Below are 13,474 nucleotides of genomic sequence, written 5' to 3'. Positions count from 1 at the left end.
CATATAATCAAGCTCACCTGGCAGAAGCGCTATGCCTTTTATTTTTTTATTTGAGAACCAAAAAAAAAAGGGGGTGATATAAAACTATTTTTCTTTAGGAAAGCTTGTCCACAAAAACAGTGTTGTTGCGATTAAGACAGAGTTGGTTGATCCAATGTCTCAGATGTCAAAGATTTAGGGCGGGGCCTTTCTGAATCTCCAGCTGGAACCTGGGTTACCACCACACCATCTGGCCTGAGGGTGGCAACCAAAGGAGAGGAAAATATTCAAATCAAACATGCTCTTGTTTACAAGGCCACAGACCCAGTCAATGAAGTGGTAAGTAGCAATCTGTGCAGCCAGATTTGATATTTGTGATTTCAGCTACATCTTAAATAGTTGTAGCTAAGCGAAGGGAACACAAAGCCACGTATTCAGGAACAGTGACTTGCTGTATCAAACCCCAAGTCTCCCCTAATGTGCCATGCAGTGGCCTGAAACCTAGTCTCCTGAAGCCGAGTCCAACGCCACAAAGTGGCTTCATGTTCTTTGAGCTTAACATAATTTGACACCTTACAATTAAAAATCCCAGTTCCTTCATTTTTATCTGGGGATCATAATATTTTTTTCCATATTTTATTATAGTGTATGTAGTGTTTCTTATCATTCAATTAACTCTGCTTGAAAGTGTTGAGTAACTTTGTGTAGAACACTAATTACATGTTGATGAATATCATACTTGAATAAAGTTCAAAGCAAGACAAAACAGAAAATTATTATTAGAATATTGTGTTGTTTACTAGATTATGATAACCCGAGAAGATAAAGTACTGACTGTGATAGGAAATGATGACTATATTGCTGTGGAGCATGCTGATGGGACTAGAATCACTACCTTTAACCAGGATGTTGAAATCCCAGGCTCCATGGACCATGATGAGACAGGTAAGGGAAAAGAACCTTTGTGAAGGAACTACATTATAAAAACTCCCAAACAGTATACCTGTCCTGCTCTGTCTCATGATTTGAAATAGACAACAGACCTCTGTACCCATTCCCCTATGTAGAATGTTTTAACCCCATACTTGACAGATGGATCATTGAAGATGAAAGAAAGACAAAATGCCCATAAGGACAAACACCACCACTTCAGCAACGTCTTTGTTTCATTCAGGGGAGGATCCACGCACAGTCTCAAAAAAAGTGAAATTTGTTCAGATCGAGTGTTTGGGATTTGCCACCGTCATAATGAACAGTAAGGATGGTACCTGCACTACTCTTTTTGGAGATGGATCAACAATCATTGCTAACCCCCAAGGAACCTATCAGGTGAGGGTCTATGAATGAGCATGTGCATCATTCACTTTATTTCAAATCCCTCTTGTAAATATACTTAACAATGTCTGCTATAAGTTAAGTATAATGTGGTACATTAATTATTGAAACACAATGTAAGAGAGTATGAAAGAAAGAGTATACATTTTTAGTTTTATATTTCCTGTTCCATTAATTATTCACTACATAAATACACAATCCAAAAACCAAAAACATTCATTAAATGGTGAGAACAAAGCAAAGCAAACTTAAAAGTATAAAATGTATTAAACCCATTTTTTCATTTTTACTGTAGGCAATTTAGTTACTGTTGAATGATGATTGAATGATTATAGTTTGGCTATTGAATAATATTTTCCATTTTGACTTGTAAAATAACTTTGCTCTGTGTTTCAAGTTTTAAGTTTAAACTGTTTGAAATGCCATGTATATTAAATACATACCTTTGGCTCTAGGTCTGTCCACCAAGCTCTGGGTGTCTTTGCATTGATAGTGATGGCAGTGCTGTGTACAACTGTAAACCAAATGATAGAACCATGACCCTTAGTGGTACAAATTTGGAACTACAACCTTGCATTTACACTATGCGTCACACCACAGAGGTTATTTGTGAGGTTATGGATCCAGAAGGCAATCTTTTCCAGGTAAAGAAGGGCTATTTTGGGGTTAGGGTCATTGTGTATCATACAGATGGTAACTTAACTAAATCTAGGTAAGTGTATGCTGGTGAAAGTCTTGTGTGTATCATAAAGAAAACAATTCTATTGATCACTTCCTGTCAATGTCTTGGAATAGAGGCAATGTATATTGATATGGATACACAATTTTTATTTATATATATATATATATAATATATATATATATATATATATATATATATATATATATTATATATATATATATATATAATAATAATATCTGTCTCTCAATTAATTCATATTAGGCAATGAAACAAATGATAATTTGGGTTGAATACAGATATGTAAAATTAAAAAAATGCTGGGAAATGTTACTGTATTTCTGTCCACCCCAGTATGCACCCATCTTTGCTCTGTGCAGTAGTACCATATAGTTTATTACTACTGTTTACACGGTGTTCAATTGTAGGTAATGGTGGATGGAAAAACATCAACAGTTATCTCCAACACTGAAGCTGGTGCAGAAGAGGAGGTGGAAGACTCGCTACAAGAACATACTTTAAAGTATAAGCCTGAGACTTATAAAGAACATGCACCAAGGTATGGCATAGTGAATAGAGATCTGGAGACTGGTTTATCCTTTTAAAATATAAAGTACCTGTTATTTACAGCACATACTCTGATTTAATGTACATGATTCTGGTATTATATTTGTGTTGGTGTTACTTCTTTTTTACAACTGTAAACAGAGATTGTTAGCGATAGTTGAAAGAATGCTCTGGAATTGTTCTTTCATATAACATATAACGTTTCACCAGCCAGTAGTTCAGTCCTACAGTCAAGCATATTATTTTCCAGGTTTTTCATTGTCCATGCTGATGGTTCTGGTACTGAACTGTTGCGATCCAGAGATGTGGAAGACTACCTGTCACAATGCTACAGTGATCCAGCTATAGCAGTGCTCAAGGAGCCAGTGCCGGATTTCCAAGGTAAAGGAGCTTTGTGTCTGTCTTCAGCGGTACTAAAAGAAAATGTAAATAAACAAACAATTCAACGAAATCTTCCTCTTAACTGGTTCCCTTTGTACGGATACGCTTTGCTTTTGACTTCTGCAGTTAAAGCCACACCCTTTAACTTCAAGGTAATGCTTTCAAAAGAAAATATTTACTTTCAGATGTTATTTATTACAATTGTAATAACCCTAATTGTCAAAATACACCTTGATTAATTTTGACCAAGATTAAATGCTACATATTTCTGTAGTATTGTCTTTTTTTTCTTCTCAGGTGTTCATGGAATTACTGTTCTCCGTCCATGCACTGAAGATATCTGGTCCCGCTGGTTAATAAAAAAGGAAATAGATAACATCATTCCTCCAAATCTTAAGTCTAGGGAATGGGACCACTTTCCATCAACTGAGGTAAGCTGTTCAATGGTCTTACTAGATTATTATAAAGCCTTTAAAAAACTATTCTATGCAGGCCTATTGTGTACATGATATACATTTTAACCTGGGGAATTCTCACAAAATTGGAATGTTTTCAAGCAAATATCAATCTAATAATGCATATCTCTGAAAATAGCCCATTTTATTAATATTGTATACTACTAGATATAAGTTTTCCTTATGATAGGGTCAGTAAAAGCAAAAACTGTAAGTAATCTTCTTTTGTAATGACTCATTTTATTAATGGGAATTTAACCATTCCAGAAGAAGACCCCTGGGCCTCCATTTGGCACATGCATTGGAAAGGGTCTTAATATACAAGAAAGGCCAGAATCTGTTCATACTGTCCCTGTATTAAAGTGTCCTAAAGTGCTTGAGACCCGTCAGCTTATCCAGTATACACCTGTGAGCAACTTGTTGCGGAGAAAGATGGAACAGTCCCTTAAGGTATAGTTTAAAAAAAAAAAAAAAAAAGTACTATTCATTCAATTAGTCTGTTCATTACTTGAATTATACAGTATAGTGGCGAGAATGATCCCAAGACTAAAAAAGATTAACTGTAGGCTGTAGACTCAACGCATGGCACAGACTGCAAAGAGAGGTAGGTTTAAATTTGATAGCTGCAACTGATTGAAGGATGACTTAATGTGGGCGTGACCTTAGTCCCATGTCAACTTCCTGTCAATCAAACAGTGATCATATTTGTAGATGCATTTAGAGTTTCCTGCCTTAGCAAAGCTTCTCATTATTCACTTAGGTTTTGTTTTGTTTTTGTTTTTAAGGACTACATTGACCACATACTAAGAAAAGGTTACAAGTATGATGAAATGATGGTTAAAGATCCTAGAACAGAAGAGGAAAGAGTCCATGCCACTGACCTGCTCAAGCTTGTTTTGGTGAGCGAATAACTAAAAATATAAGTGTAATATTTGTATTCCAATCTTGCATTACCACAATAATTTAGTGTTATGGTGATCAAACCTTCTGGTGTCAGTACTAATGGCATAGTAATAGCAGTTGTAATAGCAATTATTACAATAGCAGTTGTTTGTTTGTCAAAGTGTTTGTCTAATTTTATTACTAAGGAAATTCAAGCTAAACCTATAGCCTATACAGGCTTCCCTGTTCAAAATTCAAACTCAGTGTCTCGTCACACTTATTTAAGTTATTTTTTTGTGCTTATAGTCTCTCCCAGATTCCAATGAACCGGTAGGACTTGGGGATGACAGAAAGAGCAATGGTGAGACCATTTGTTAATTTTGGCAACTACAAAGAAATGTGTGAAATATTGTTTGTAAATATGTATAACTATACCAATACTAACTGTACCAATACATATAAGGAACAAATCCTTTTTTTATTCCTTGTTGTGTTGTAGTTGACATAGCTTCACTCTACGAGCAAGCAATTGTCATTCCATCCACCACACCACTGGAAAAACAAACTCGGCCTGAGTGCGCAAAAGGAATCTGGGAAAGAAACAGGTATTTTGTTTTAAATATTACTATTCAACATAATAACATAATGTCCTTTGTGTTATATGAAATAATAAAATAATATCCATCTCATCAGATATTATCTCAGATGCTACTGCTGGCAGATTTACTTTAACACCGTGAAACAACATAGTAGGCATAACTGATCATGATTTTCTTTGCTCCATGGTTATCTACTTCACATTTAGGGTGCTTTCAATGTAGGTTATATATAATCCAGTAGATTCATTTTCAAAAAGCACCTTGTAAATTAATGACTTTCTACAAATGCATTTCAGAAATTGCTAATGCAATTATTTATTTATTTTTTCTATTTCTTTACATGCAGCTGGGAGGAAGTAAAACAAGAATCTAACTGGGCAGGCAGATTAGAACAGTGCAGGTAATGCAAAATGAAGAAAAACAGTTAAATACGCCTAAAGCTAGCCATGTTATGACAATTATGATTGATATACTGCTTTATGTGCAAATATTTCATTAAGTGGACAGTTTGGGGAACACAAATAACAAACAACTTGTAGCTAGAGTACGTTTAACAAGGAACTGTATTTATTTTATTTTGTTTACACATTTAGGGGTGATGTAATGATACATGCAAAGTAATTTGCAGGTGCAAAACCCCCATAATGCTGCTGTAAATCGCCTTTAGCAGCCATAAAGTCTGATTTTACTGGCCGCTAAAATTGCAGCGTTCTTCTGGCGTTCTGCACTTTGCCATTATTAATCCCTTAAAATTATATTGAAATGCATTAAAATGAAGAACATCTGGATACTAAGTGGACGCAAACATTATAATGTGATGTAAAGATTTTGTCTTGCACTTACGCAATTGCTGACCCACCAAAAACTTTACAGCTCTTCTTACAAAGCGCAAACCATTGTAGAAGCGAGTAACTAAGACTAAGAGTTATATAAACACACACAAACCTGCAGAGACCTGTCATTGGCTTCAGGATGGCTGCCATGGTACACTTCCTGAAGCTGTGACACTTGGCTCTTGTTGAAGAGAGGCAGGAACACATTCAGAAGAGAATGGCAAGAGGAGGAAGACCCTGCATATTCAATCCCAGGGTCACTTTGTTTAGAATGCAGGAGGATGCGGTGCTAAAGCATTATCGTCTCACTCCCAGGTCATCCTCGACCTAATAGCTGAATTGAGAGATGAAATAAGAACATAAGAACATAAGAACATAAGAAAGTTTACAAACGAGAGGAGGCCATTCGGCCCATCTTGCTCGTTTGGTTGTTAGTAGCTTATTGATCCCAAAATCTCATCAAGCAGCTTCTTGAAGGATCCCAGGGTGTCAGCTTCAACAACATTACTGGGGAGTTGATTCCAGACCCTCACAATTCTCTGAAGAAATGAAATGCAATAGACCCCTGTGTCAGTCTAGGGACCGCTATCCCTGCACATGTGAAAGTGCTGTGCTCTCTGCACTACTTAGCCTCTGGTTCCTTTCAGACCACAGTTGGAATATCTGGTGGGATAGCCCAATCCACCTTTTCCAGAGTGCTAGGCAAATTTGTGGTTGTCATGCTGAAAATGGCAGGCCAATACAACTCTGTTTCATGCTGAGTGACCTCAGCCATAAGGACTCTCTGCTCCTTCTCAGAAAACTTTTCTTCTCTTTTTTTTCCCCCGTGCGCCAAGAGGACTTTGATGCCCTTCCTCTGACATATTTGCTTTGTGTTGTATTTTTGTGCTCCATAAATGTCATACAGCGACTATTTCTCTCTAACTCTGCAAGGGTGGCTGCTAAATAGACTAATGCTCTCATTGAGATCCTCATTATCATAATTACGGATCATTATTTGTGCATGTTGAGTAATCTCCATTTCTTAAGCTTAGGGCACAGTGCAAAATAATTATCTGGCCGCAATGCAATTGGAATTTTGCATCCGCAATTATTTTCATTGTGCCTATACTTACATCACCCCCTTAGAATGTCAATAAGAATTATGCTTATTGTGCCATCAGTAATTTGAGAACTTTCACCATGTCCTGGAAGAAATTTAGAGTTTGAAATTATAAAGGCAGCAGAAACTTTAAAGTCTTCCCATTACAATTTAGACAGGAGAAGCTTGAAGAAATGAAATGCAGAGTGGCATTGAAGAACAGAACAATCCCACCATATTTTGAATCTGAACTGGGTGAGGCATTCCTGCTTACACAGGTAAGACATGTTGGAAGCAGTGCACCCTGCTGGTTACAGTTAATGACAGAGAGCGAGGTACTTATCACATTTACATTTTTGCATTGACAAAAGACAAGTATGCTTTATTTTAGTTAAAGTAAGTGTATAATTTGTCCACTTATTTGATTAAATTATTATTTATTTATTTATTTTAATGCAGCCTGTTTGGCAGATAATTTATGAATGTATCTAATCCCAAAGTTATTGGGGAAGGAGTTAGTCATTTAAAAATTAATTAATATACTGCAACTCAATAATTCTATGTAACAAAACTGTACCTGGTCATACTAATAATCCAAATCCTAATTGAACCTGATTCTTGATACCTCACATTGCAGTACCCCTGCAGTCTTGCCTGGACATGTTACTGTAACTCTAAAGTGTTCATTATTCCTGACCTTTAGGGTCGTTTTTTCATGGTAAAGTTTTGTAAATGATTCTGATTCTGTATTTAATATAACTTGCGTGTGCTTTTCCTGACAGGTCCCAGATATGGAATTTCTAACCAAGCAACTTCCACCGTTCACAAAGAAAAGCAAGACATTCTCAGATTCACTCAGTAAAGTGTCTACAGCTGAGCCAGACGTGAACAAGGGTATGGCTTATATTATGTAAGACTTTATATTTGTGTTTATTGTCATGAAGTCATTTTACTAGATTTACATTTACAGATTTTTCACCCCAACGTTTATCCTATACAATTATTACTGGTACTACATATTTCACTGTTTGATTGGTAATCTTTTTTGCAGGCAGCACATGTAAAAAAAGGATCATACTATTAATTGAACTTATGTCATTGCTGGTGTATAGATAGCTAGCTACACAAATGGTTCCGATTTTGAACTGAACTTGAGTGGCGTGATTGTTGTTATGACTAGGTTTTCTCTGTGATGTGACATGAAATAGAGAAGATTGGCAGAAAGATCCTGAGTAGTTTTTAATCCCGATAAATGCAGTTCATTGTAAGCTATAAACTGTGCTGGTGTCCTTTCTTTTTTTTATTATTGGATTGTGTTATGGAAGTAATGTTTCTTCAATCCATTTTTTTTTTTTGTGCTTATAGCAAAGAGACCCTTTAACCCAACCCCAAGTCATGCAGGAGGGAGAGACAATTCAACACAATCTGCAGCAGAGTATCCCAATAGGGCATCTAGATCAAGTAAGCTAGTCATAGTTCACCTAACCTTTGTGAGGTAAAACACATTTCTGATCATGATAGAATGTACATCATTACAGATTGTTTTATTCATATTATGTGATTTTGAATGGATAAACTGGTGTGGGAAAATAATGTAGTGATTACAATCTGATTCATACAGACTTGCCAGTTGAGGCATAAATTGGGACATGGTCTCATCCCCAGTTGGTGAAATCCAATCTAGAATAAACTGAAAGGTGGGGGAGAAAAGGAGGAGAGCAAAACAGGTTTAAACTTAGAACTTTTTATAAAGATGACTACTGTTAGCTTTGGTAAAGAGTGGGGTATCTTACTCTGTCTCAATATCAGCAAGCTTGTTATTAACCTTTTCTAGAGCTTGATCCAATGAGCTCCAGGCTGGAGGGCATGCATTCTGAGGGAGATGATGTCAACCCTTCCCATAGTTTGAAGGTGGATGCTGCCGGGCAGTCAAGAAAGGAGAAAGTGAAACTCCCGTCTGCAATTCTCAGCTCCAAACCTGGAGGTCTGCTGAACCAAAAGGTATAGCCATCACCACTAAGGTTATTTATCCTGTCTTTTTTTTTTTCTTTCAGCAGCACTGTGAAATTGTATGACACAGTGTTTTTACAGTTGTTTCTCGTATGTATCATGGCAGTTTAAGAAGAGATAATCCACTTATAAATAATAGTGTACTGTAAGTAACAGTCCCGGTAATATGGTATAATCCATTTTGTTACTTCTCCTGTGGTTCCTGCTTAGTTCTTTGAAGTTGAAGATCCAGTCAGGAGGAAGGTGAAAACTGTATCTGTGGCAGGCCCTGTGGCGAGCGGTATAATGCAGGGTCCTGCCCGTGGATTTGAGCTCTTCCCAGAAGAAGTGGCATTTGGAGTGCTGAAGGAAGGGTATACCTATTCCTTTACTGTTTCTCTAAGGAACGTTGGAATAGATTCTTGCAGGTGGGTTTCAGTGTGTTGGTGGGTGGCATAGAGCTCTGTTGCGGTGGTTTTAGTACTTTAAATCAGGAGGTCAAATATACAGTGGTTTGCAGAAGCATTCACCCCCCTGCCAATAATGTCACATTTCTTTGAATTACGAATAATGTATGCACAGTTTTTAAAACTAACTTTTTTTTTATTCAAAGCTGTAGTGGTTAAATTGAATACTGTTATCTGGAGAAGGTAAAATGTCAGTATCTAGGACCTTAAGTCAGTACTTGGTAGAAGCACCTTTTGCAGCAATTACTGTGATGAGTATTTTTGGATAGGTCTTTACTAGCTTTGCACAGTAGGATGGTGACATTTTTGCCCATTCTTCATGGGAAAATTGCTCCATTTCTGATAAGTTTGTTGGGGATCGCCAATGGACTGCAATCTTCAAGTCTCTACATAAATTTTTGATTGGATTCAAGTCAGGACTTTGACTGGGCCACTCAAAAACATGAATTCTCTTCTTGTTCAGCAACTCCAGTGTGGCTTTGGCTTTGTGCTTTGGGTCATTGTCCTGCTGAAATGTGAATTTCATCCCCAGTTTCAGAGTCTTGGCTGACTCCCAACAGGTTTTCCTCAATGATTCACCTGTACTTTGCACCATCCATTCTCCCCTGTATACTTTCAAGCTTTCCAGTCCTTGCTGAACAGAAGCATCCCCTTAGCATGATGCTGCCACCACCATGCTTGACAGTTGCGATGGTGTTGACTGGGTGATGTGCAGTGTGGGGCTTGCGCCAGACGTAACGCTTGGAATTTAGACCGAAAAGTTACATTTTTGTCTCGTCTGACCAGAAAACTTTTTTCCACATGTCTGGTGTCTTTCTTGTCACCCGTCCATGTAGGAACTGGCTTATTGTTGATGTGTGAACACCGATCCCATCTCAGACACAGAACTTTGCATATCTCTCATGTTCATTGTTGGCTTCAGAGTGACATCCCAAACTAGTTTCCTGCTTGCCTGGCTGCTCAGTTTGGGAGGCGACCTGATCTGGGTCGTGTCTGGGTGGTATGATGCATCTTCCACTTCTTCCAAATTAACATGTATTTATACTAAAGTAATACAAAAATGTTGTTAATTGTTAATGTAAATTTACAGTATAATCGTAAATCTCGAAAAACTACTCACTTCTAAATCTTTTGTAGTCATTTTTGTATTACTTTAGTATAAATACATGTTAATTTGGATTCATATGTTGTTTTTTTCTGACTTTATGTGAACAAAAAGACACACATTTGCCCGTTTTCCCATTGGAAATAGTGATATTTTGAAGTATCACTACTGTCCTGGTCACAAAAGCAAAGTTTGTGGGGAATAATAGCCATTTTCTATACTTTTGAGGCATAAGCAATTAGGAAATAACACTTACTACCCAGGAACAAAAATTGTGTTACATAGTGTAATCAGCGCCTTTTGAAATTTTCTTGTACCCTTCTACTTTGTCCCAGACTTTTGAAAGCTCCTTGGTCTTCATAGTTCTTTGTTGGATCACTATGTGAGTTGCAGCTTGAAAGTCTTTATATATCTGAGGGAAATTATCTACAAGTTAAACCACTTTGATGCTCAGGTGCCAACAAAATGTGAAAACTTTGCAGGGGGGTGAATACTTCTACAAACCACTGTATATACTTAGGCCATTTGAAAATTACTTTTCAGTAGATTTTAGTTTGTGATCAGTGGTGTGATGATCCAAGCATCTTTTCTTTTCCCCTGTACTGTAGGTTTAAAGTTAACCAACCACCTCCTAGCACAGGACTTAGAGTTCTGTATACCCCAGGACCTGTAAGTTTACATAAGTGTTTGTTTTACCCTAAAAATGCTAAATAATAATAATAATAATAATAATAATAATAATAATAATAATAATAATAATAATAATAATAATGACCCAAGTATTGTTATTACATCTGAGTTCTGCCATTGGTGCTCTCCTCCAGGTGGCTGCAGGAATGAAGACAGACCTGCAAATAGAGCTGTATGCCATGGCGATTGGGTTGGAGAATCCTGAAGGGGTAGGATATATTGATCATCACATACAGATTCAAACTGAGCCAGAGATCTTCTTTCTACCCGTTACTGCAAATATCCTTTACTATGTAATTAAGGTGGTCCAAAGTGTTATGATAATAAGTTGTATTAAGAAATAATTCCTCTCCTTTCCTGGTATCCATTATATTTAGTCAGTTCTCCAGGTATTGACCATTGTTTATATATATATATATATATATATATATATATATATATATATATATATATATATATATATATATATATATATATATATATATATATATATATAACTGTTTAAATAATATACCTGTAATTTTTCATTTCAGTGTTACAACAGCTTTTTACATTTAGAACTTTAAAATCTGTTTGAAAGCTCTTTTCAAAATGTCCACTCAAATGCACTGGGGTTTGAGAGCTGCCCTCTAAATCACTGCAGGAAAAACAACATGTGGGGATGTGTAACGCTGTATTTTTCAGAACCCCACTCCTTACTCTAAGTCTTTTTACACATTAGTTATGTTGTTTATTTGGTTTATAATATTTTTTTTACAAAGGACACCCACCTTAACTAAAAGCTCACCAGTTCTAACTGAAAATGTGTATGAGAGCAGACCAAAAGAGTATCCCCAAGGACAGGCAGCAGCCGGAGTCCACCTTGTTTCAAGCAACCCTTCCTCCAGACTTGGAATTATACGGCCTCATAGACAAGCAACAGCAGGTGAGGGCAGTGTGCTCGCCTTAGGAGATCAAGTGTACTGCCATATGTACTGTACAGCCAGTATAATAAAAAAAATACACTAAAGAATTTGTAAATAATGGTGTCATATAATAGTGCACCATACCTGTAAGAATGACCTTTATTGTGGATTATTCTTCTCCAATACATAAAAGCTTATTATACATTTCTAAAAACAAGTTCTTAAATGTGGTATATATTTTTTTTCCGTGTATATAATAGAATCCTTTCAAAATGAGTACATTCGTAGTGACTGTTTCTTTTTCTTTCTTTTTCTTACAGATTCTGGTAACACTTTCATAACACAGACTTCCTGAAGTCCAAGTTCCATAAACACTAATTATTGCTACCTGGTATCTATGTATTGTTAATAAATTTGAACCCATTAGATGGTCTCAGCCAATCAGGCTAAGTGGTGAAGCTAACATGGTTTTAAAATCCTCACTCTAATAGCAAGTAATGCCCATTGTGTTGAATGTAATGCTTCTGAAGTATAGTGCTTTTAAATAAAATCTTAAATTTTTGACAGTGATGCCAGGCTCTCTTATTTTGTTGCATATCATCTTCAAGAATTACTTTTATTTCGTAGCTGTCATAGTTTCCTAAAACGGTTTCTATTACTTTTCCCAGTTATTAATTAACTAAATTGGTTATTTCATGTTTCGTGTTTCAGTGTTTTTTCCTCAAAGGTGGCTACCCTCAAAAGGTCACTGGAGGATTGTGCGATCGTATCCTGTTTCATTTTAAAGAATCTGGTGGTAAAATTGCGTTTAGAACAAAGCAGTCCGGGCAGTGGAAGCTTAAAAATTGAAATAACATTCTTTGGTATCTTCATTATGACACTGCATATGGTTTTAAACAGCCTTCTTAAGGCCCAGTTGAACAAACCCTCTAAAAGAAGACAGATGGAAAGTAAATCTGATTCTTCATCAACCATTAGCGAGGATGATTTCATTCCACAGCGTAATGCTCGTGTGGGAAGTTTACAACTGCTTTGTTTTATTTTTCTGTTTGTCTGATCCATTTTAAAAATGAAGACTTCGGACTGCTAAACATAACACAGTAATACATCAAATGCCTCAGGTAAAAGTGTTGTATCAGTGTAAAAGAATGGGACATCTATCATTGTGAACAATGCTGACTTCTCAGTATTAACAATTTTAAATGTGCTGCTACTACATTGTTACAGTTGAAGGCACTCTGCAGTCCTCTTATCTTTCCAAGGGAAAAAAAAAGAAAGCATACTCAATTTGTAAATGTATAATCCTGATAAATACAGTAAAATCATCATTTCTATTTTATGTTTTTTAAAAATCTCCAATCCCTGCCTCTGAAAAGTCCAATTATCCGATTGTTTGGTTTAACGTCCATATATATATTATATATATATATATATTATATATATATATATATAATATATATATATATATAAGCTCGAGTGTTTCAATTCTGACCATAAACAAAGAGCTTTAAACAAAAGCATTTTGTA

The 13,474-nt window shown here is 36.2% G+C and overlaps 1 protein-coding gene across 1 annotated transcript in view; it reads left to right on the top strand.

The window, feature by feature from the left end:
* The window catches only part of spag17 (sperm associated antigen 17), a 37,916-nt gene extending 25,406 nt beyond the window's left edge, over positions 1–12,510 (top strand). Inside the window, exons 28-48 of the mRNA XM_041259993.1 lie at positions 164–318; positions 783–924; positions 1,154–1,308; positions 1,770–1,958; positions 2,422–2,552; positions 2,811–2,941; positions 3,239–3,372; positions 3,664–3,846; positions 4,182–4,295; positions 4,585–4,639; positions 4,778–4,883; positions 5,224–5,277; positions 6,967–7,069; positions 7,574–7,685; positions 8,157–8,252; positions 8,626–8,792; positions 9,012–9,208; positions 10,961–11,021; positions 11,177–11,321; positions 11,830–11,967; positions 12,268–12,510. Of these exons, the coding sequence (XP_041115927.1) occupies positions 164–318; positions 783–924; positions 1,154–1,308; positions 1,770–1,958; positions 2,422–2,552; positions 2,811–2,941; positions 3,239–3,372; positions 3,664–3,846; positions 4,182–4,295; positions 4,585–4,639; positions 4,778–4,883; positions 5,224–5,277; positions 6,967–7,069; positions 7,574–7,685; positions 8,157–8,252; positions 8,626–8,792; positions 9,012–9,208; positions 10,961–11,021; positions 11,177–11,321; positions 11,830–11,967; positions 12,268–12,302 (2,603 nt within the window). The 3' untranslated portion in view covers positions 12,303–12,510. The remainder of the gene's footprint in view (positions 1–163; positions 319–782; positions 925–1,153; positions 1,309–1,769; positions 1,959–2,421; positions 2,553–2,810; positions 2,942–3,238; positions 3,373–3,663; positions 3,847–4,181; positions 4,296–4,584; positions 4,640–4,777; positions 4,884–5,223; positions 5,278–6,966; positions 7,070–7,573; positions 7,686–8,156; positions 8,253–8,625; positions 8,793–9,011; positions 9,209–10,960; positions 11,022–11,176; positions 11,322–11,829; positions 11,968–12,267) is intronic.
* The last annotated feature ends 964 nt before the right edge of the window (positions 12,511–13,474 follow it).

Source organism: Polyodon spathula, chromosome 9 (assembly GCF_017654505.1).
Source record: "Polyodon spathula isolate WHYD16114869_AA chromosome 9, ASM1765450v1, whole genome shotgun sequence".
NCBI lineage: Eukaryota > Metazoa > Chordata > Actinopteri > Acipenseriformes > Polyodontidae > Polyodon > Polyodon spathula.
Note: the sequence above shows the minus strand (reverse complement) of the source record. Positions and strands in the feature narration are given on the sequence as shown.